Source organism: Centruroides sculpturatus, unplaced genomic scaffold, assembly GCF_000671375.1.
Source record: "Centruroides sculpturatus isolate CEXI.00-Female unplaced genomic scaffold, Cexi_2.0 scaffold112, whole genome shotgun sequence".
Taxonomy (NCBI): domain Eukaryota; kingdom Metazoa; phylum Arthropoda; class Arachnida; order Scorpiones; family Buthidae; genus Centruroides; species Centruroides sculpturatus.
In genome coordinates, this window is record NW_019384367.1 from 292,452 (window position 1) to 316,322 (window position 23,871).

Genomic DNA, 23,871 nt, shown 5'->3' on the forward strand with positions numbered 1-23,871 from the left:
TTCTTTGATAATTTAGTTAAATTTTTATTCTAAAGCAAAATCATTTTTTTTATTCACGTTAAGTAATTCATAATTATGTAATTTGTGAATAAGTGGGAAAATGGTCATACTTCTAATGTTTTATAAAAATACAGTTTATATTATTGAAAATACCATTTATTTGTNTTTTTGCCCTGCCAGGGTGTGGCCATGTTATCGAGTGCAGAGTTTTCGAGACTCTACTGTATATGCTTTTCAAAGATAAAATTTCTCAAGGGTGCCATAAGAAGGTTTAAATAAAAGAAAGTTTGTGCAAGTCTGTCATCTGTTTAGTAAATTGCAATGCAGTTATTGAACAATTTAAATACACCATTTACATTAATAATTATAGCAATTGTAATTATATTTCTTGTATAGCAATTGTAATTATATTAACTTGTTATAGTAATGCAGGTCATTAGTATAACAAGTTAATAAACTCCAAATACCTTTTAAAATGCATTTTTTTTAAAAGGTATTTGGAGTTTATTAACTTGTTATCGCAATTGTAATTTTAATTTCAGCTTTTGGTCAGCCATTAATTAATTACATTAACAGTTTAATTAAGTGGAGAGGAGATTACAAAAAGTGTATCATTGTACACAAATGCAGGGGTTCAACAGAAGCTCAAAAACTGTACAGTACATATAATTAATAGATACCCTCTTGGAAGATTCTAATTGCATGTTTGCATAGTAGTAATAGATATCAAGTTGTTGCAGTATTTTATTTCAGTTTTTTTTTATTTTATGTAATAATTTCACCATCTTATTGAGTTAAAATATTCATTGAATATTTTATACCTACTTGAAGATTAAAGTAATATCAATGCAGTGTATTGTTCGAAATCAGTTAGTAAATTCATTGACTGAAGAAGATAGCTATAAATTTAATGATAAAATCAATAAATGAAAACTAAATTTGGGTATTTTATTTAAATCGTTATTTTAGTTAATCCCATTTGAATACACAAACTGTAATCAAATTTGAAAATTTACATTTGTTTCTTCTCAGCAATATAATATATTAATGAGAATATGATGATTTTGTTTTTTCTTTAATGAAGTTATGAACTAAATTTTGGGAAATTTTAAATGGCAACATTAATAAAAAGTTATATATGTGTATCACAAAGTCCCTATGCATGAGACTGTGTCCTAAAACTCCCAGCTACAGAATATCTTTAATATGAATTTGGTAGTTGGATAGTTTGATGAAGCCATACCTTATCAGATTTAAGTCTACTTAACAAAATATGATAATTTATTTTGGAACTTGATTGTAAATTGCAATTCTAATAACTGAAGACAAGTTATCAAGGACTGCTTTAATGACTTCCAACTATTATTGTGAAATGTCCAGAAAAAAAGTGTAGAAAATGGATGATGATATACAGATATCTTCTAACTAGCATGAATAACATCTTTGTGGTCACTATATGAAGATTACATTGTCATTTTATTATTGTTTCATAGGTATTTTATATATATTACCAATCAGTACATATTTATAATTGAAAATACTCATTTGAATTTGCATATTTACGTCGAAAGCGCTCGCAAGAATAAAATATATTAATTGTGTTTAACGCCTTAGTGTCTGAAGTTTTTGAAGAAGCTTTAATTAAAATAAAAGTTGGCGTGACATCCAACCTTAATACGTTTTTACTACTCCTAACAAGATTGAAAATACTACTACTAGATTGTAAAGTTCTCAATTGATTTCATCTGTTCCAAAGATCCAGTCCAAACATATATTTTTCAATAAAACTACTACTTTGTGATAATAAATATGATAGTTAAAATCTTATTTTGGTATCAAAATTTTAGAAGTGAATTTCTGAAATCAATGAAAGCAAAATTTTTCTTACAAATAAAACATTGAAATTAATTTGAACAGAGTTATATGGTCTTAATTAAGAGATATTTTAAATGGAATGAGCAATCATTTATTGACAGATCATTTAGTTATTGACTAAAAATCATTCAATTTTATTTTTTGGGATGTAGTAGTAGTAGTAGTAGTAGTAGTAGTAGCATTAATATTTTTAAGTGTCCTTTAATCTACTCAAAGAAATCATATACAGTAGAACCTCGAAAACTTGGCCTAATGTGGACCGAAGGGTGGCCGAGTTTGTGAAAATGCCGGGTTATTGGGAATGGGGTTAAAAAAAATAAGTACGAGTGTTTCCTCAGAAAATACTGTACTGTACTTGTATGTATTGTTTACTTGAGAATATAACAGAGAATAAACTGCCCAAATACCCTTAAACAAAGGAAAAGTACGTCCTTTATGAAGGCATAGAGCCTTTACTACATGAAAATGAAAATTAATGAATATACTGTGTACAGTAATTTACCTGATAAGACAGACCTCAGAAAAATACTTTATGAGAGCTTTTATACTTTTATAAAGCTGCTATAATGAAAATTAATTAACTAAGGAGTTTTTTGCCCTGCCAGGGTGTGGCCGAGTTATCCGGAGTGCCGGGTTATCGAGAGCCGAGTTTTCGAGGTTCTACTGTATCAACATATCAGATTTTTATAGTGAAAAAAATGGAGAGCCAAAGCTGTATATGATAATCAGATCACTGTACTGTTAAATGCAGTATCTTAAATAGGAGTTTGCTCTGTAAAAAATGTACTGCAATGTAGACTGAGTTCATTATGAAATTTATTTAAATTATTATTTATATGCTAATTTTGTTTGAAAAAGTTTGAATTAGTCTTACAGTGTCAAAGACTATCAATTTTTTTCAGGTCTTTTTTTGGGCACATTATATTGTATCTTCCAGTCTTTGGTTTTTCTATCCAAAGTAACTACATGGCAAACTGGATGGGTCCATTCTGGGTACATGTCCAAACCATCATAGTCTGCACTGTTGAATGCTTGATGATATAGTTGGCTGATTTAATCAATACCTTTTAATGTTTTCATTGCATATGTGTTGTAGAAGAGCTACACCAGTATTTTTCTCAAACAGTGCATCTGGAATGCATTTAGTAATGCTATCTTAGTGAATAGTTTCAATTGAAAAAATAATTCAAATATTATAATATATGGACTATATTTTATTTATTTCAAAAATAAAACAATAATTATCTAGTACATATCTAGTGCAGCAAATTTAACCTGGAGATGCATTCAATTAAACATTGTGTTTTAAAAATGTTCCATTATGTTTGACCTGAAAGAGATCCAGCTGAAGGATTGAAAACTTTAGTCATTATCAAGATAATAATCTATTGGAGAATTGTTTAGAAGGTACTACAAAGTGGTTTGGTGCTATACTTCCACTGCAGTATTAATAAGTATGATAGAACATATCTAGTTCAACTTGATATTCAATAAGTTTCTCTTTATTAACTTGGTTCTGTTTGGTTTGACTGTATGTGTGCACTGTTATGATTCATATTGTTGTCAAAGCAATATTTGCCAATTTTTATACAAAAGAAAATCCAAAAAACTCTGGAAGTCAAAACCTGAGCATTTACATGAGTAAATTACTCTTTACTACAATATAGATTTCCATATCCTCTGTTACAATGAAACCTGCTACTTCATCTGCAAACATATCTAGAGATTTATAGTACATATTTTCAAAATATTGTCTTTTTATTGTTCAAAAATAAACACAATAAACTATAAGTTATCTGAAAAAATTTAATTGTAATAATAAACTTTAAATAAACTATGACAGGGCATGCAAAATAATAGAATTTACTATATATTAAATTTCTACTATGAATTAATGAAATTAAAAAAAAACCAAAAATGAAGATTTATAAGGTACATTTTTCTGCAATTACTAGAAAAACAATTATTTGTAAATGGAGTTTGTCTGTATTGTATTTCTTTAGTATTTAAAATTTATATTTCTTTTCTCCCAATCTCCACCACTAATGAACTTTTACATTTTATGAAAAAATAGACAACACCAGTTAAATTTTAAATAAATGACAAACTATGGAAGAGTAATAGTTTTATTTAAAACAATATCCTAGTCAATCACAATTTTACTAATTTTCATACAATATCCATAATCTTTATACTGTTCCATCATATCAAAATTTTCATTTAAAATATTAAGAAATATATTAACAAGAAGGGTAAGGGAAAAAATGATGTATAAAGAAATGAAAAAAATACTCCATATAGTAAAAAATGACATATAACAATATAATAATTAAATGCATTAAATCACATAACAAAAATTAAAAAAATTGGCAGTTCTTTTCTTTTAACAATTTGGACAATTTTAAAATAATAATTCTGGTCCTTTTCTTTATTATTCAATGAGATATACATTTCATGAAAATACTATACACATTTATCTAAGGACATTATTCAAAATACCATTGACTTTCATTTGGCATACGACATTAAAGCCATTATTATGACAGGAAAGAGCACTTCGACTACCATATTAATGGTTAATTTTATTTTATTTCTTCAATGTAAGCTGGTAAAATTACAATAGAGATTAAAAATTTCTTTTAGTGTTAATGGAAATGCTATGCTATCCATATCACAATTATATATGACAAATGCAATAGTTAATTTGCATATCGTAGATAAAATTATTTTATTTTTATTTATTTAATTAAAAATTAAGATTAGAGCACTAGAATAAATCACTTCTTATATCCAACATTTGAAATATAAATGATTACTCATTTCATTTCCTGATTTAATAATAGACATTACTTCAGTTTTCATTTTAGAAGTATAAATTCATAAGAAAATTTTGGTCTTTACATCTGAAATGAGCTTTTTTCTTATATTTTTAAACTTTTGTTTTTATAATTGAAAATAATATACATCCTCTACTTTTATGGTCTAGATGGTTCCTTAAAAGCAACCATCAAGTAAGCATCATAATCTCAGTTTATGTTTTAGGAAATACAATTTTTAACACAGGAAATATAGCATTGAGGCAAGATGGCCAAGATAATAAAGATGTCAATCTGATGTTCTGGGAAATCCAGGTCCTTGGAAATTTTCATGGGTGTCTTGGACCCAGATATCACTGACACCTGACCACCTCTCATTAGAGGCTTGATTAACTTCTTTTTTCAAGCTTGAAAAAAGAAGTTAGTGAAAAGAATAGCATTTCAAAGTTATAATAATAAATTTATACTAGTCATAAAAGTGGAGGATAAAAAGCAAGAAATCGTAGATTTAATTGTAATAATTAGTTGTTATTCACTAAAAAAAATTAACAGAATTGTATTAAATATAATTCATCAAATGTTGGAAATAATTACTGTACAATAAGGCTATAAGTGATATTATATAAAAGTGTCTAAACTTGCAACAGTATTAAGCATTTAACTGTTTGATTGTCAATTTTTTTCTGAAAAATAAAGTACTGTATTTATAAATGTATTATTCAAAATTAAGAATTTTTTTAAAGTAAATATTTGAAAATCTTAAAAATAAATTGTAAATTGTATAGCATATAACTATTATTATTAGCATTTTCTAATATATAACAACATTCTAAATTTTTATTTTGAGCAATAGTGAAATTTTATCATTAAAAACTTAAAAAGTAATGTAAATTAAATTTTGCATATTATGTTAAAAATTAAAGATTTTAAATTCTATTCTTAACAATTTGACATTAATAATTATCTGTCCATTCATAAAGAGGATCCTGAAGAATACTATAGTAGTAGTAATAGAATAAAGATACAAGGTCTACACCATCTTCAGAAAAATGAACAAAAGTCAACTATTCTTCCTCAGCTAATGCAAAAAGTTGCATTTCTGCATTACTTGTCAGACTGTTTTGGCACAAGTTATATAGCTCAAACTGACATAATCAATTCTCTCCCCTCCAAGCAGCGTAGAAATGCAGGTTCTATGTTAATTAGAAAGAAAAATTGATTTTCTTTTCTTCACTATTCTTAGATAACAATAAACAAACATGATATATCAACAAAAAGGGACAAAACTTAAATTACTCAAATGCTTATCTTCAGAGCTTCTATAACAAATGAGGACAGGTTAGTCTGTTTTTGAAGTCTATCCACCTTTGTAAAACTCGTAAAGGTGAGCATTTATGCTAAAAAAAGACTTGAATAATTTAAGTTGTGTCTGTTTTTATCAACAAAGCATATTCATTTATCGTAATCTATCCATTCTGTGAACATTGAATGCTACAAATATAAAATGGATAGCTGTTACATAGCTTTAATATTTATTTCTAACAATGTTTATTTTTATAATAATTTACTTCATTGAAATATAATCTGAAAGTATTAGATGTAAATTAGTCAGAAAATATTTTCATTCGAAGAATGTAAATTTTTTTGTATCTACATTTTACCTTTACCATTCGAAGGAACATTTACCATTAATTTCAGCTTAATAAAATCATGATTATTTTCTCTACTTTTTCCTAAAAGAAAATCCAATAGATTTAAATTAATATATATTCTCTTTTATCATAATTTTGGACAGGTACTCTTAATTTATTCATTTCAATCACAGCATTTGCAGTTTTTTACAATACTTTCTCCTTTGCATTTGCATAAAATTATTCACCAAACAATAAAACTTACACTTCTATTTACACATATTTAATACTATTGTTTGGACATTTATTTCTAAAACAGGCAAATAATATAACTACTTACCGGTGATCAAAATGGATTAAACATAATTGTTATATAAAAGAGCAAGTGATTTTAAAATAATGAAAAAAGTTTGAAAAAGAAATCAACAGTGAAGATTAAAAAAAATAATAATAATTTTTATTTTTGTATTCCTATAATCTTAAATTTAATGTCTGCCAACTCTCTAAGCCAGAGAAGCATGATTTCTTCTCAGTCAGAACAGCAGATTGCCAAAGGCAACCCAATTTCCATGCAGACTGAGTCTGGTGAGTAGGCAGGCAGACATTGATAAAAAGAAAATTTAAGCAATGATACATAGTTAAAAAGTTAATACTTGCTATCATAATCACTACACAAGTTTTAAAAGTTATTGTGAAATTGCACAGTAACTTTTAAGACTTGTCTGCAACAATGTCTGCATTCAAAATAATCAGGATTAAAATTAATCAATTATCATTCACTTTATGTAAATGAATGCTTATTCATTAACTTGTGATTCTGCTTTATGATTGTTAAATATAATGATTATGTATAAATATAAATTTTCTTATGACAAAGAAAATTTATATTTATACATAATCATTATATTTAACAAATTTTCTTATGACAAAGAAAATTTATATTTATATAAAAATGCTTTACAATAACAATTAATAAAAATTATTTCCAAATATTTCATTCTTCCAGACCAATGTTTAGAGATAAATTCATAAAACTCAAGAGAAAACATGATTTTCTAGTGAGTTTTTGAAAGATTTTTATTTTCTCATCAAAAAAAATTTTCCCTCAAGAACTTGTTTGTGCCAGGAATATATAGGTCATCATGCATTAAAAAAAAATCCAGAAAATATTTTTATTGATATTACTTCTTTGATAATTTAGTTAAATTTTTATTCTAAAGCAAAATCATTTTTTATTCACGTTAAGTAATTCATAATTATGTAATTTGTGAATAAGTGGGAAAATGGTCATACTTCTAATGTTTTATAAAAATACAGTTTATATTATTGAAAATACCATTTATTTGTTCAAATATAATTTGAAAACAATAATAAAGACTAATAAATATATAAAATTTCAGACTTTTTTTTGTGAAATAAAACATGAAGTCATAAGTACAACAGTAATTAGACTTTAGCATGCTAGATTAGTATGGAATAGTTATAATAATTTTGTAGAAAGGATTTAATTAGTTCTTAAAATATTTATTAGAGACTTTCATTCTTTTGTGTAGAATTTCATTAAATCAAACATAAAATGGAATATAACAGATTTCAAATTAGATTTTCTAATACATTCCACTCTGTATTTGTATTTCTGATGAAGTTCTATACAAAGAACAAAAGTACTTTTGTTCAACAATAATTCAAATATTTATGTAATGAATAATTTTGTTAGTTTTTTCTTTATACAAAATATTGTTTTTATCAATATACTCATTTGTTGAAACTTTAAATTTTATACAGTGATACTCATAAAAAGTTTCTATAATAATAATAATCTCTCTATTTATAGTCAGAGTATTGTATAAGAATGGAGGTTATAAAAAATAGCTCATAGCAATAATGATAATATAGCTGAAAGTATTTTAATCATACTCCTCAAATTTAGGACAGATTAAGAAGCTATGCTGAACTGTAATAGTCAACAATTAGTATACATTACTATAGAATCCTGATAATGAGGTAATCATATTTAGATATTTATATCTTGTAAGAGGTAAGCATATGAAGTATCAGTGCAGCATTTTATACATATTCTTATTTTATAGAAGTTAAAAAGTTTATATTATTTGATAAGATTTTCCCCTAAGAAAAAAAAAATCTAAATATTCTAAATATTGCATATATTATCCCAAATATCATCATGACCAGACAATCAGAGAACATCAGAATTTGCAGAAATTGTCTAAATTATTTAAAGTGATTCTATAATGCTCTAAGTGACTTTAGTGCATAACTTGATATTTCAATTGTGTTAAATTACTTTTATTGTGAGCCAATAATGAAGGCTGCACTGACTATTTGGACTGATTTTTGAGCCATTTGTGTAAGAATAATGATTGAGATAGTTTACCAGTCATAAATTGATATATCATATATATGTATTTTAAGTATTAAAATGGTATGAGGAATATATTAATGAAATTAATGTATAATTGTGTTTAAATAGTGAGCAATTTTTATGCTGAGAAAATACACTATAAAACTGACTATTGTGTTTCTATAAAGTGATATGTCAAATTTGTTATAAATAATATCCAGATATTTTTTTTTGCTTTTAGTACATAATAGACATCATTTATAACAAATTTAATATCATTGTTTGAATATTCTAACTGTTTCGTATACTGTCATTTGTTCATATTCTGTTTTCAATACAATCAATATCATATCAGTGGGCAGTGAATACAGCTCTCATGTTCATAGGAATGCTGAAAATACAGGCTTATGCAATTGTTTCCTCTTAACATACAAATAATATATCTTATTCCTGAATGCAAACTATTTTTCTATATCACAAGGGCAGATGACAGAAGTTTAGACAATAATTTTTAAAATGTAAATGCTTTATACATTAAAAAAATACAATAAAAAATTAACTAAAATATATGTTAAATTTTTAACCATTTTGATCACTGGCTTAATTATGAATAAAGGATATATTTACTTCATCATTACATTTAAAAGTAATCATTAGATATTTTTAATTAGTAAACTTCTCTAATTGCATTTTTTAAAATAAATTACATCATCTGGAAGATGTTACCCTCAAAGTATCTTTGACATTCACATATAAGATGCTTGATTCAACTATTTCCTAATATCATTGCACCTTTTCCAGACAGTTTATTCTAAAAAATAGTGAAAATACTCTAAATCTTTTGCGCTATGCCAACAATTCAAAATACTTTTTATCATTTTATATTTACACTAAATGTTTTATTTTTCATTTCTGCTAATAATTACTACTCTATGAATCCATCCAATATTCATTGGAAGACCTTTCTAATAAATCACATTCTAGACTATTTTTTTTTTAAAGTTAGAAGTAATAAATATATTTTGAAATATATTTATATATAAAAAAGTTAATAAAACAGAAAATACAATTATTGAAATATTCTCTACAAAAACTATTTACAAAATATAAGGAAAAAATAATTATCAAATATATTTTGAAATCATTATTGTAGGAGGTAGTTCAACTTTAAAAAGAACTGATGAAAAATAATGTTATGAAAAAATTTACAAAAATCATAAAAATAAACCAAAAGCCTGAATCTATTGCTGAATGTAAGTCTAAAAACACCAGATTGTTTTAAGGCTAATTGAACAAATTGATTATCAGAATTTGGCCTAAAAGGCACATTACCACTTCATCTATACTTTTAAGTAGCTTAACTAATAACCTGTTGCCTGGTAAGAAGGTGGTACAGGTTCTAATTCCATTCTAGATCAATTTTTCTAGAACTTTCTAATTTAATTAGAAATTTATTTCAAATTAATTATTAATTAAACTTTTATATAAGATGGTGGAACACTGCCCTAGCTTCAGATCAAATTCTGATAATTAATGAATAAAATTAACTTAATTAAGAAATAATCAAAAGAATTAGGCTTACATATGGAAACAAAAACGTTTGACTTTAAAATGAAATTAATTAATAAATTTATCCATTTTAATTTATAAATTAATAAATGAATAAATATAAACAGTTTTCACTTATTTTCTCATAAGTAGGTTAATGTTAAAAGCAAACTTAAAAAAGTCAATAAATATAATACAAATGTAAATAGATTCTCAAATAAAAACAACAATTTTTCATTTATATGAAATTGTGATAAATATACAGTTAAAGATGTTAAATAAATTTCTTTTATATGATATGAAGAAACGTAACATCTACTTCTAAAAACAATAAGCATATTTTAATATCTACAGAATGTATGATTAATATTGAATAAAGAGTTGCAATTAAGTTTTTAATTACATGAATCTAATATCTAAAGGTAGATTTTAGATTTCTGAAATTATAAGAACTAACTAGAAATCATATAAGCTACCACTGAAGCATGATCAAGCTTCCCTGGCACCATTGCTAACTTTTCTCCAGCTTTTCTTCTCCTTAGCCTTTGTTCTGCTAGGCTAATAGCTAAATCTCCTTCACTGTAAAGTTCTGGATCTTCAAGTATTCTTCTCTTAGCAACAGTTAATTTCACTGCAAAATCAATCATTTGTTCACATACTTGTCTTGCATTTTGTGCTGGATCATCACCTTCATTTACACCATTTGTCAACAAATCTTCCATTCTTAGAAGGGTGAGTTCATGGCGCTGATGTGCTTCTACTAAAGGAAGAGAAGGATCAAACGAAATGCAATCTTTGTCATTCTGACTATTCAACCTATGCAAACGTGAAGATCTCTTTCCATTCTCTTCTGAGACTTCCGATTTTGATGTTTTCTCAAGTTTTCGTGGAATTGCAAATTTTCCTACTACTGGATCAAAATTATCTGAAATTCCATCACTAGTTAAGAAAACAATATCTCCAACATCAACCAATGTCATAGATACAGTTAAATTATTAAGTTCAGGATTTTGACCATCTACAGGACCAAGAGCTCCAAGAGCATCTCTCATATCTCTCATGGAATAGATATCATGGGATCCTATAAAAATATTTTTAAAATAATTAATTATATAGTTATATTTATTGTAAAATTAATTAATTAAACTTAGGAGTAAAATATTTAAATGAAAACAGAAACAATAGTGACAGTTATTTTGTAATAAATTGACAACAACTTTAACTGTAAAATTTTGGAATGTATGTAAATGATAAATATAAATATAAATTAAAAAAGTATTATTTATGATTTTATTTGAATTAAATGAAACTACATTGCTTTGTAATAAATTGATTCAATGAATTCAGGAGGATAAATTAAAATAAAATGAACTTGAAAGAATCTATAAAATGATATTTCAAAAACAAAAATTTATGAAAACTAGAAACAACAAACATTCAAATACTAGAGAGGTTGAGGCAGACGTTTTAAACATGTAAACGTATAGGACGGACGTTCGGTGCTGCTTTCCCGTAAGCCTAGAAGTTTGACGATGGTGTTTGGAATGTCGAGCGTGATTCCACCGACTATCCAAACACCATTGTCAAACTTTTAGGCTTACGGGAAAGCGGCACCGAACGTCCGACCTACACGTTTACACATTTAAAACGTCTGCCTCAACCTCTCTACTTTCAAGTTACTATGATGTATTATCAGGAACATTTATAAATTGATCAGTATTCTAAGTAATGCTGATTAATTTTGTTTGGTGCAATTAATGAGTTGTAATATTTGTAAAATCTGCTGATGTGATGACATTTTATTAAGATATTGATCTCAGTTTGCCAGATCTTAGACTTGAATCTTTGTCTATGAATGTTTGCATTTATCAGAGTTTAATACAAATTGTTATATGAGAGAGTAGTATAGACAGAGTAGTGGAACATTTTTCTTTAATAATTAAATTTCAAATAATATTATACATACTATTTATAAGTTTTTAAATATACAGGGTGTCTACAAACAATTGCATCAGCTTCAATGAATCACTTTGTATTCAACATATGATCAGTGTAAAAATATGTAAAAAACTCACCAGGTCTTTTTCTTTTAATAAGTTCTCAATATGTGTCCTCTTGGTGATTCTGCACACATCAACTCTAACCTAGTGCATTCCACACCTAGTGCAGCATATCCCTGTCAATTTGAGTGGTGGTTATGATGAAAGCTTGCAGTTTTGGCAGAATGGCTAGTAATGGCAATACAAATGTACTCCCCAAAAAATACACAAGGTTAGTTGGGAATGTGAAGGCCATAACAGCAACTGCTAGTGAGCTACTTGACATGACCAATTCATTGGTTTGATAGTCTGATTGGTATCAAAGAATTTAAAGATGTTGCAGGGAAATGCAATAGAGTACCATTCTGTTACTAGATGAAGTCTGTACTGCCATTTTCCAGCTGTGACATGGGCCAATTTTGAGGCATATCTCAGATAGGTGCATTCTGTCATGGTTTCTTCAGAAAAGAAAAAAAAGGGCTGTAAATTTGAATTTGAGACTGCACAAAAAACCAGACAATTCAAACAAAACTTATTGAGTTTGATGATATAAAACAAACATCTCTAACTACATTTCTAATAATACACTCACAAAAAAATTTGGAAAACCACTGTAATCATTTATAGACACCCTGTATTTGAGTAAAATCATCATTCTAATAAGGATACTTTTATAAACAAATTTTGTTATACATTAATGTATTTTGTAAAATTAACTTAAAATTATTAAATATAAAGAATTCAATCCAGACTCAAAACCCTGAACTAAATAAAAACAATTGTAAGAATTAAAAATAAAAATATCTTTTCAAAATGAAAACTACATTGAACATCCACATAATTATTGAAACCAACACTAAAATGCATTTGAATTTAAAATTTGTTTTTAATTTTTTTTTTAATCATCTCACAGCACATCAGTTGGGAACTACTGCTCTAAAGGAAGAAAGATGAAGCCTTATTAATATTTTTTAAATTATAAAAAAAAATAACAATACTTCTATGCATTATAAACCATGTCTTCTGAAATACTCAGAAGCTTACAGCCATCATAGACAAGATATTTTATGCAGACAGAAAGCATGTGTTCTGTGCATTATTTTAACAGAAATATGAAGTAGTTTCAGGTAGATGTTCCTTTGATTACATAACTGATTTTCCTGTAACCTCCTCCTGATTAAAAATGCTTAAAACTTGTGGATAGTCAATTAAAAACATTATTACTATTACTATTTTAAATGTGTATCATAGAATAAGGACAGAGTTTCTTTACTAGATGATTAGAAATCACTAGGTGATTTTTGGATCGTAAATATGAAATAGGTTTGTGTATTAGTATTGAACATTTTCATAGTTTCAACAATATATTCTTTTGAAATCCTCTTATAAATTATTTACATTAAATTACTCAAAATAAGATGATAACTTATAGCTTAGGCAGAAGTCCTGCTCAAGTGAGAAAACAGAAATCACTTGTCTACTGCTTTAGTTATCAGTAAAATTGTAGTGAAGAACAAACTTCAGTTGGAACCACTGCTCTAAAGGAAGAAAAATGAAGCAGTATTAATATTTTTTAAATTGTAAACAATAAAAATACTTCTATGCATTATAAACCATGCCTTCTAAAATACTCAGAAGCTTACAAAAAAAAAAAAAAACAAAAAACAAAAAGACCATTAAGAGACCCGAGCTCAAAATACAAAACAATAAAATGTCAAAGAGAAAAAAAGGAGATTTCATGCTAGTAGGAATATCTATGGGTTAATACTGATAATACAAGGAATAAGATTTCAATACTTTGTTAATTATTATTACTTTCAGTCAAAGCAATGTTTAAATATTATGGGACTTTGACTTGTTGATTTTTCAATATTTAATATAAAATGTACAGAAGTTGCAGCACAATTGTTCAAATGTATCATAAGTCTAAAATGATTATGAATTGCTGCTTTAGCAACTTCTTAGCTATCTATGAATATGTTGAAAACTATCTACAAATGGAGTCTTTAAATCTCAAAAATCAAATACAGTAATACCTTGACTTACACTACTCCGACTTACGCGAACTCGGAGTTAAGCGATTTTCAAATCTCATTGATTCGTCTTTTGTTTGAGCACCATGCAACTCTTGATTACTCACTCCCCCACATTATTGTTCAGCTTACATGTTTGGCTTACATGTTCGGCTGTGTCACATGGAATTGACACATAGCTACAATTTATTTTGTGTTATTTATTTCTGTATTTGTTATATCTAAGGAGACTAGAGAGACTCTATGTAGTAATTTCTTGTAACTGTGAACAAATCAAAAGATGAGATAAGATTAACAAGAACATTTATTAGCTTACATACATCCAACTTGGATTTTACACAAATTGCAAAATTATATCGCGACTTATGCGAATTATCTTACGCTGTTATTGCTCAGTCCCACCTATTGCGTAAGTTCGGGGTATTACTGTACATCAATAATGAACACCATACTTTTATATTAAATAATTAGAAAAAACCATGATGAAAACTTTTATCTAGAAACAGAACATTTTAAAAGTGGCTAAGAAGTTATTATAAAATAAAGCCAAGGTCATCTTAATATGTTTTTTACTATTGGTTTCAATAATTATGCAGATAAGTAATGTAGTTTAACATTAAAGGATTATATTTTTTTGACTTTTAAATGAAAATGTCTAAATAGAAAAATTGTTTCAATAAATGAAAATAATTCCTTAAACATTGTTCTGAAGATTAATTGAAACTCTATGAAACCATATTCTTTATTAAAAACATGCAAAAAGAATGGGGAAAAAAGTAACTTGGAGGAAGGATTTATTTCTTTATTGAAAGTTCTATTAGATTAAATATATAATTATAATATTAGTTTTTATTATTTGTCATTATTCTATAGTTGGAGTAATATATTCCATTATATATAAAATAAAATTTAAAATATAGGAAGCAAAATTAAGAAACCAAACAATCACTAATTAATTGGGCTAATTAATTGCTATTATTAGTGATTAACTATTAAGTAATTTGTTACTAGAGATAGGCATTATGTGCCATTTCTTATTAAATTTAATAATTATAATATTTACTAATTACAGCAATCATTTGTTTTATTATTAATACATTGGGCTTAGTGATGCTTATACAGACAAACTTAAGGTTTTACAGTTGATTATCAGCTATAAAAATTAGTTAGAATAGAACAGTTTAATAATTTTATTTAATAAATTCTCAGTAACTAATGTCTGTATATAATGATGGGACAATAGAAATAACAACAAAGACCAGATTATTACCTAATATGTGTTCTAAAACTGTCTTTCAGTGTTAATAGTTTTTAAACAAAGTATTTTGCTAAACAAATCATATTGAAAGTAAATGCAAAGAACATTACATTAAAATTTCCTTCTTCAGGTATTGAAAATGATGTTCAAGCAAAAGTACTTACAAAGATTACATGATTATAAGTAATAAACATCTTATAGCCCAATGAGTATATAATGAAATAGCCAATGATCGCCTGAAGGATTGGGCTAGAATTTGGCTAATTAAATGATTACAATAAATCAATTTGACACTAGAGGGAGGTGTTAGGCACCATCTCTTGATTAAATTAATAATTATAATTTTAATAATTTATTAAATACATTTAGAACCTTCTGGAATAAAAGAACTGACCCGGGGCACGGCTTTTTTTGATTACATGATTTGTTTTAATAAATTTATAACTTTAAACCAAGAAAAACAAACACTGAAAGACAGTTTTAAAATACACAACAGATGATGATAGACAATTTTGAAAATTTTAATAACATTTTAGATAGGGTAACCATTCGTCCCTGATTTCTGGGGACAGTCCCCATTTTTGACCCTCTGTCCCCGGCAAGGAAGCATCCCCAGTTTTGTCCCTGCAATGGAATCTTGTTCCAGTTTTCTTTTTTTTTTTGTTTCCTTGTCATTACTGTAATATTGTCACTGTCACAGTTTTTCTGCCAGAGGATGTCTAGGTAATTTTTTAAAATGAATTAACCAATTTTTTGAGGAAATGCCAAACAGGAGCCAAATTTTAAAACAAGAATGAGCAATTATTTATTGTGATATTGTCACAGTATTCTAAATTCTTTTAGTAGTGTCTGGCCCTATACATCATACTTTTCCTGTTAGCAATAAGGTTGTGCCAATCATCTAACTAACTCCATTCAGGGAAAAAGTTTTGAAATGAAATAATGTTTTCTTGTGTAAACAAAAGTTTGTATATAGTTAATTGGGGCTTCCTGCCTCTAAGCTTTCCATATCTGATCTCATCATTCATCTACCTAACTCCATTTTTGAGATTAGGGAATGACAGACAAACAGATGATAGTGGGAATTTATAGATCTAACAATTTTTTCAAATTGCAGCCCAACAAAAATTATAACTAAAATGCACCAAAAGTAAATAGCTGTAAACCTTATTGGAGAACTATTTGATTGAAGCAAACAAGCTCAATCAAAATTAAAATGTTCAGGTCTCAGTCATGCATATGTACTGTACACTATCCATTTGACAGTACTTATACAGTACAAGTAGACTGCTAGTGTGTACCCTAAAAAGTGAAGATTGACACGTGTCCCCGGATTTACTGAAAAAACCCTGGTCATTGTATTTTAGATTCTACATTTCTAAAATAAACTAAATTATAATTGTTAAAATAGAGTACTATTCAGAAATTTTATATAGAATGTTTGAAAAATATAAAATCATAAGAAAAAATTAATTTCAAAACAACAAATGTTATAACTCAATTATTTACATGATAAATTTACAAAATAAAAATAAAATTTATTCAGAAGAAAAAGCATAACACTTCCATTTTATTATATAAAAAATAAACAACTGGAATTCAGAACTGAAAATTATTACAATTATTTAGTAAGTAACAATCTTAAATAAAATATTTAGTAAATTTGTAAATGACCAAACATAAATGCTAAATGATACTAATAATTCTTGCATCATTAAAATCTCATTTACATGGCGTTTCAAAAATGTTTAGCCAAATTTCTCAGGTTTACAGAGGAAAAAACCTAAATAAAAAGTTGAGGATCATCTTTGATCTGAAGCTTATTAGTGAATTATTAAGCATCAAACAGTAGTGACATCATTTCTGCTTTTAAGTCTAACTACATAATGCATCAATAACTAAATTTGTTTAGTAATCACATTTTTTTAATTAAACAGTTCATTTTTTAATTAATCTCTATTTTTTAGATATAAAGATTTTCCCTTCATACAATTAGTATTTACAAAGAATATGCCATACACTGAAATGAGTGGTATCTACTGTTCTAGCTTTTAGTCTTGTATTTGTATTAAGATTGTCCCCAATTCTAGCAATAACTTGCTCCTCCATATCTGGTGTTTGTGTAGTTCTTGCTCTCCATTTATCAATGGTAATTGTTGAAAATGTCCCTATTTCTCAAAGATGCTGATGGTAAAGGTATTCCTAGTTGAACATCTTTACAAAAACTTTGGATTTCATATGACTTTCTATTTGTTCAATGGTACACAAAATGGATATTGATCATTTCAGCCTTTTCTATTGAAAATTTGGAAAAAGTGCTTGTAATATATTGTGAAGCAAACTATGGGAAACAGAGTGAATAAAAAATGTAAAGATAATTGTTTGTCTACTTTTGTGTTTGCATCATTCTGAATATATGCATTTTTGTTTGGAATGCATATGTTAAATAAATAATTCATCATCCCGGTAAGTATGTTAATTGTTCATAGTAAAAATTTTGACCACCTATTTTTTTATAAAGCCTAAATGAGGCAATTTGAGAGTCTATTTTAAGCACCTAAAACACCACTTTTAAGAGACTAAATGTCCGCTGTCTAGTTATAACCATTGACAGTTGCAGATTTGAGTCTCACTCCAGGCCGATTCTTTTCTTCCAGTAGTTCTAAATTATTTAATTAAAATTATAATTATTAAATTTATCAAGAGATGGCATCTAACACCTAACTCTAGTGCCAAATTGTCTTATAAATTATTATTATAATAGCTGTTTCTAACCCGATAATATTCAACATGGTTGGTGTGTAGCTTTATAATATATTGGATTTAGTAATGATGTTTGCATTATTGCCCAGTTTTTGAACAAAGTATATTCACATTAATATTAATATATAACATACATAACCCAATCCATTAATGATATTAAACAATCTGCACCAATATAGCTGGATAAAAATTTGGCAGATCATTTATTATTATTAATATTAATGCAGAGGTCGCTCTGAAAAATTTTAAAATATTAACAACCATTTCATCAGTTTTAAATTATTTTCACCACTTCAAATTATTTATTGCCGCCAGATTTTCTTTACTAATTAATGTAGGTGCCAGTAGCCTTATCAGTTTGGCATGTGATAAGCAAAAGTGCATGTTAAGCTGTCATTTACAATCAGAGGGCCAGAAACTTGGGTCTCTGTTTTGAATGAAACTTGGTGAGCAGGTAGCCTTAAACATAAACAGCTTTTTGTCAAAATAATAGAACTCACTTCTCATGTGTTTTCAAAAATCAAGTCTCTGAAAATTCAGTATTTAGTTTATGAGTCTGGAAGTTTCATATCTCTGAGTGGTGCTAGCCAAGTGCATTCAGCAATGAAGCTTTCGAACCTTCAGAAGTTTAGTTCAGTTTTTTTTTTTATGTTCAACATTATTATTTTACCATATTATTATTACTATTATTATTCTGCACATTTAAAGCTTATAAGACAAGAGATTAAAAATTGTAATGTCATTTCCCATTTAGTGAAAACAAGATTCTGTAGATTTAACTCTTACATTGTTAAATAAAAGTTTTATTTCTTCATATTTATTTTCATATATGGTGGTNCTGGGCTATGGCTGCCCCTTATCTGATTCAAAAAATACAATCTGAATTAAATAAAGTTTATTTTCTGATACACAAATTCTGCAATTTACCCTTTACTGACAACCACGATGTGGCAAGAGTTTGCCTTGGCTTCCAAATCTTTCTGATCGCTTAAAATATTTTGACCACATTCTCTGCTTTAAATACTTCAATGGTCTAATCTTAAATTACTGGCTAGGTCTCCGCATCCCTACTGTAAGAACCCGTAATACATCATGATTCTTCATCCCATTTTTTTGCCTCTCTCTTTCACAAAGATCTTTTTTTTACCGTATAGCATCTCACATACAGCCTGTTGAACTTTACCTATATCGGGATTTTAATTTTTTTTAAAATAAATGTAAATCTATTTTATATAATATATAACGTAACTGTTGTTTTACTTTATTTATAATTTTTTTTTTTATGTCTGTTATATCTTTTATATTTTGTAATCATTTTACTGGGGATCATTTTTTTTTGTTATTGGGGGTGGAATACAATCGTCTCTGACGTTTCCAATTAAATGTAAATAAAAAAATAAAAAAAATTAATCAACATGCTCAATATATTTTCCTTCAATTTTCAGGCATCTTTACAGATGATATATTAACTTTTTTATATGTGACAGAGCACTTGGAAATCAATATCTTGACATATGATAGTAAAAACAATAATTCCCATATGCTTATATAAAGAAACACAGAACTTCATCTGCATAGATGTCTAGAGATTAAAGGAAATGTTTTGGGCATCTTTAAAAACACTGCCAAATGTTTGAAAATAAATTTATTCTATCATTCCAGGTTTTTCAGATACTCAATAGACAGAGATAATAAAAAAATATGATTTTGCATAAATAATGGAAAAATGTTTTATTAAAATATTGAACAAAATAAAATTGGATCTAACATCCAGTTTATAGTATGTTTGACTTAAATAATTTTTATATATTGTTGTATTTTACATACAATATCTAGCATTTTATGTTATAAATTGAAAAAATTTTTTTGTAAAGTTTTATATTATTCTAATTTGTGGAGTATGATATAAATTAATTTTGATCTCTTAAAGAAATATTTCATAACATCAAGAAAACCTGGAAAATATGCATTACGTATATAAGTTTTGTGCATAGAATTATGCTTTATATATTTACTGACCTTGTGTAATTTCTCTTACTCCATATTTTTGACTGTAAACATATGCAAGACTATCTCCTACATTGCATGTGCACACAATATATTTATCTGAATTTTTCAATTGGCATACAACAGCTGCACAAAGTGTAGTCAGCATTCCATTTTCTTGAAGTATTAAATTGTGCGCTGCATGAAATGACCTCAATAAACATACAAATATATCCTGAAAAATTTTTAAAAATTTCATTATTTATAATGAAAATTAATTTCAAAACAACAAATGTTATAACTCAATTATTTACATGATAAATTTACAAAATAAAAATAAAATTTATTCAGAAGAAAAAGCATAACACTTCCATTNCCATATCTGATCTCATCATTCATCTACCTAACTCCATTTTTGAGATTAGGGAATGACAGACAAACAGATGATAGTGGGAATTTATAGATCTAACAATTTTTTCAAATTGCAGCCCAACAAAAATTATAACTAAAATGCACCAAAAGTAAATAGCTGTAAACCTTATTGGAGAACTATTTGATTGAAGCAAACAAGCTCAATCAAAATTAAAATGTTCAGGTCTCAGTCATGCATATGTACTGTACACTATCCATTTGACAGTACTTATACAGTACAAGTAGACTGCTAGTGTGTACCCTAAAAAGTGAAGATTGACACGTGTCCCCGGATTTACTGAAAAAACCCTGGTCATTGTATTTTAGATTCTACATTTCTAAAATAAACTAAATTATAATTGTTAAAATAGAGTACTATTCAGAAATTTTATATAGAATGTTTGAAAAATATAAAATCATAAGAAAAAATTAATTTCAAACAATAAACAGCAAAAAGATAAAATAGTTTAATATTTTTAAAGATATTTCTCCTGAAAAGATGATAACAAAAGTTAGTAACATTACAGGATTACAGGAGCGATTTTAATATTTATTTGTGAGAAAATTAGTTGAAATTTATATATTAAATACTATTCTCATAAGTTCTTTATCTAAAGAACTTATGAGAATAGTATTTAACACAATTTTTTTGCATGCTACGAGCAAAGACGTTCATATTATTACAATTTTGTCAAAGTATATAATTTACACCACCTCAGATTACAAGATTCTATTTAATTAATACAATTGAGTCTCTTTATTTTCTTGGAGACACTCATTTTGTTTAGTCATCATTTGCAGAACTTATCTGCAGTGCAATACTTTTTGTAATCTACCTATTCAACAAAGTGGAATCGTCCAGCACCGTTATCTCTCGTTGTTAATGGTATCGTCCATACGGATTTATTCTGCAACCTGCACTGAGCTGTTTTAACATAATTTTTTTGCATGCCACAAGCAAAGATGTTCATATTTTTACAATTTTGTTAACGTATATATTTTACATTATATCAGGTATTTCTATTTTGTTTTTATTGTATTTAATATACATTTCTATTTCTTAATACAGTTTTATTTTAATTGTGTGTCGTCGTGATATATGCAAGCTCAGTCTATCTACTTTATATAATAATATATTGATTTATCTATTGTTAGTTTATACATTTTTTGATAGTTCCTCATCACCTTCATCTTTGTTCATAGCACTGTTTTTTTTTCTCTCCTATAATGTATTCAACAAAAAATCTTAAAATTTTTGTCCAAAACATCAGGTCCATTAATAACAAATGCATGTTCCTTGCCTCAATTCTAAATGATTTTTATGATTTATTTATATTAACGGAAAGTTGGCTTACCCCAAACTCTGATGATGTGTTGAATTTTATTAACAGTTTGGGTTATTCACATATTGCTTTATCTCGTAATATTCAACACGGTGGTGGAATTTTTGATTTCCCCCCTTGCTCAAACCTGTAAAAGTATTTGAATATCTTGATTCTATCCTTGCCATCAAACTTTCTGTTTATAATCTAATAGTCATTTAGATATATGCCCCCCATAATAAAAGAGATTCCATTTTTAAAATTTTACATAGATATCTTATCTCTCTTTCTGAATCCCAAAACATTAAAATTATCTTATGCGGAGACTTCAATATGTGTAACATCTCTTGGAATTCTAATGGCCCATATTATTCCTCCCTTGACCCGACTGAACAATTTTTCCTTAATGAAATATTCTATTTTTTCCAACTTAAACAGGTAATCCTTTTTCCATCTTGTATTAATAACTTTCTTGATCTTGCTTTTACCTATAATTGTGTTGTATCTACCAGTTAAGCTCAGGGATTCAAATCTGACCATAATGCAATATGTTTAGATGTCTTATTAAATACCAATAAACAGCAATCTGCCAAATACATTAATATTCCAATTTGGGTCTCATTCAATGGAACGGAGGCCTCAAAAATCCTTTGCTCCATTGACTGGACCTTCCTCAACTTGCCTATTTCTCCTCAGAAACTTACTGATAAAATTTACAACTTGTTTTCTGCCACTATTAAAAAATTATTACAATTCCGTAAAATAAACTCTTCCACCAATAGATGGTTTCCTCTATACTTAAAGAAATTATCCAATATGGTCAGAAAACAATGGAGCAAATGAAAACGTTATGGTAACCCTTGTGACTTATACTTACATATTATAGAATATTGAAACAACATTATTACCAGGAACGTTGTATTGCTTTTCTAGAATATTTTAACAGAACTGTGTCTAACTTTGCCACTGATCCTCGTACCTTCTGGCATTTCATTCCTAACTTCAAAACAAAAAAAAAAACCCTCCTCACAAAAATCTATTCCGGATGATAAAATATATGATATATTTAATAATATTAAATCTAGATATTTTTGCATTTTACCTGAAGCTAAGTTTCATTCCCTATCCTTTCAACAATGCAAACATAAATTCTTTATTTCTTTTTCTGATGTTAAGTCTGCCATAGATAACCTAAACAACTCAAATTATAGTCCAGACTCAATTCTTTAAAAAGTTAAAGGCAATATCCACTGTTGTTCTCTCCAAACTCTTCACAAGTTTATTAAACTCTAGTCACATTCCAAATCAATGGTTAATCTCTAATATAAAGGTTCTCCCCAAAAAAGATAATTCCTTTAGACCAATAACTATTCTATCAGCCATGTTAAAAATTTTTGAAATTTGCTTATATAACAAAATCTATACCCAAATTACCTCCAGATTCTCCCCTCATCAACACTGTGGCATCCGTAACCTTTCGACTACTACTAACCTACTTGAAACAACTTATACTATTTTGCAAAATTTTGAGAACAAAAAATCCACCTACATAATTTATATTGACATTTCCCAAGCCTTTGACTCTATCATTCCTAAATTACTACTTCAGACTCTAATTGATTATTTTGATTTAGATCCTGCTCTTTACTGTTGGTTAAACAATTACTATTTATCCAGACTATGTAAGATTCACATTGGTGACTTTGATTTTTTCCCTTTCTCTCCTATCTGTGGCATACCTCAAGGATCTGTACTAAGCATGCTTTTTTTCTCAGCTTATATAGATAAATTACTAACCAACCACCACTCTAAAGTAATTGCCTACGC

At 27.3% G+C, this 23,871-nt stretch overlaps 1 protein-coding gene across 1 annotated transcript in view; it reads right to left on the minus strand.

Moving 5' to 3' along the window:
- Positions 1-7,360: 7,360 nt before the first annotated feature.
- The window catches only part of LOC111612841 (PP2C-like domain-containing protein CG9801), a 61,322-nt gene continuing 44,811 nt past the window's right edge, over positions 7,361-23,871 (minus strand). Inside the window, exon 8 of the mRNA XM_023354108.1 lies at positions 7,361-11,313. Within this exon, the coding sequence (XP_023209876.1) occupies positions 10,685-11,313 (629 nt within the window). The 3' untranslated portion in view covers positions 7,361-10,684. The remainder of the gene's footprint in view (positions 11,314-23,871) is intronic.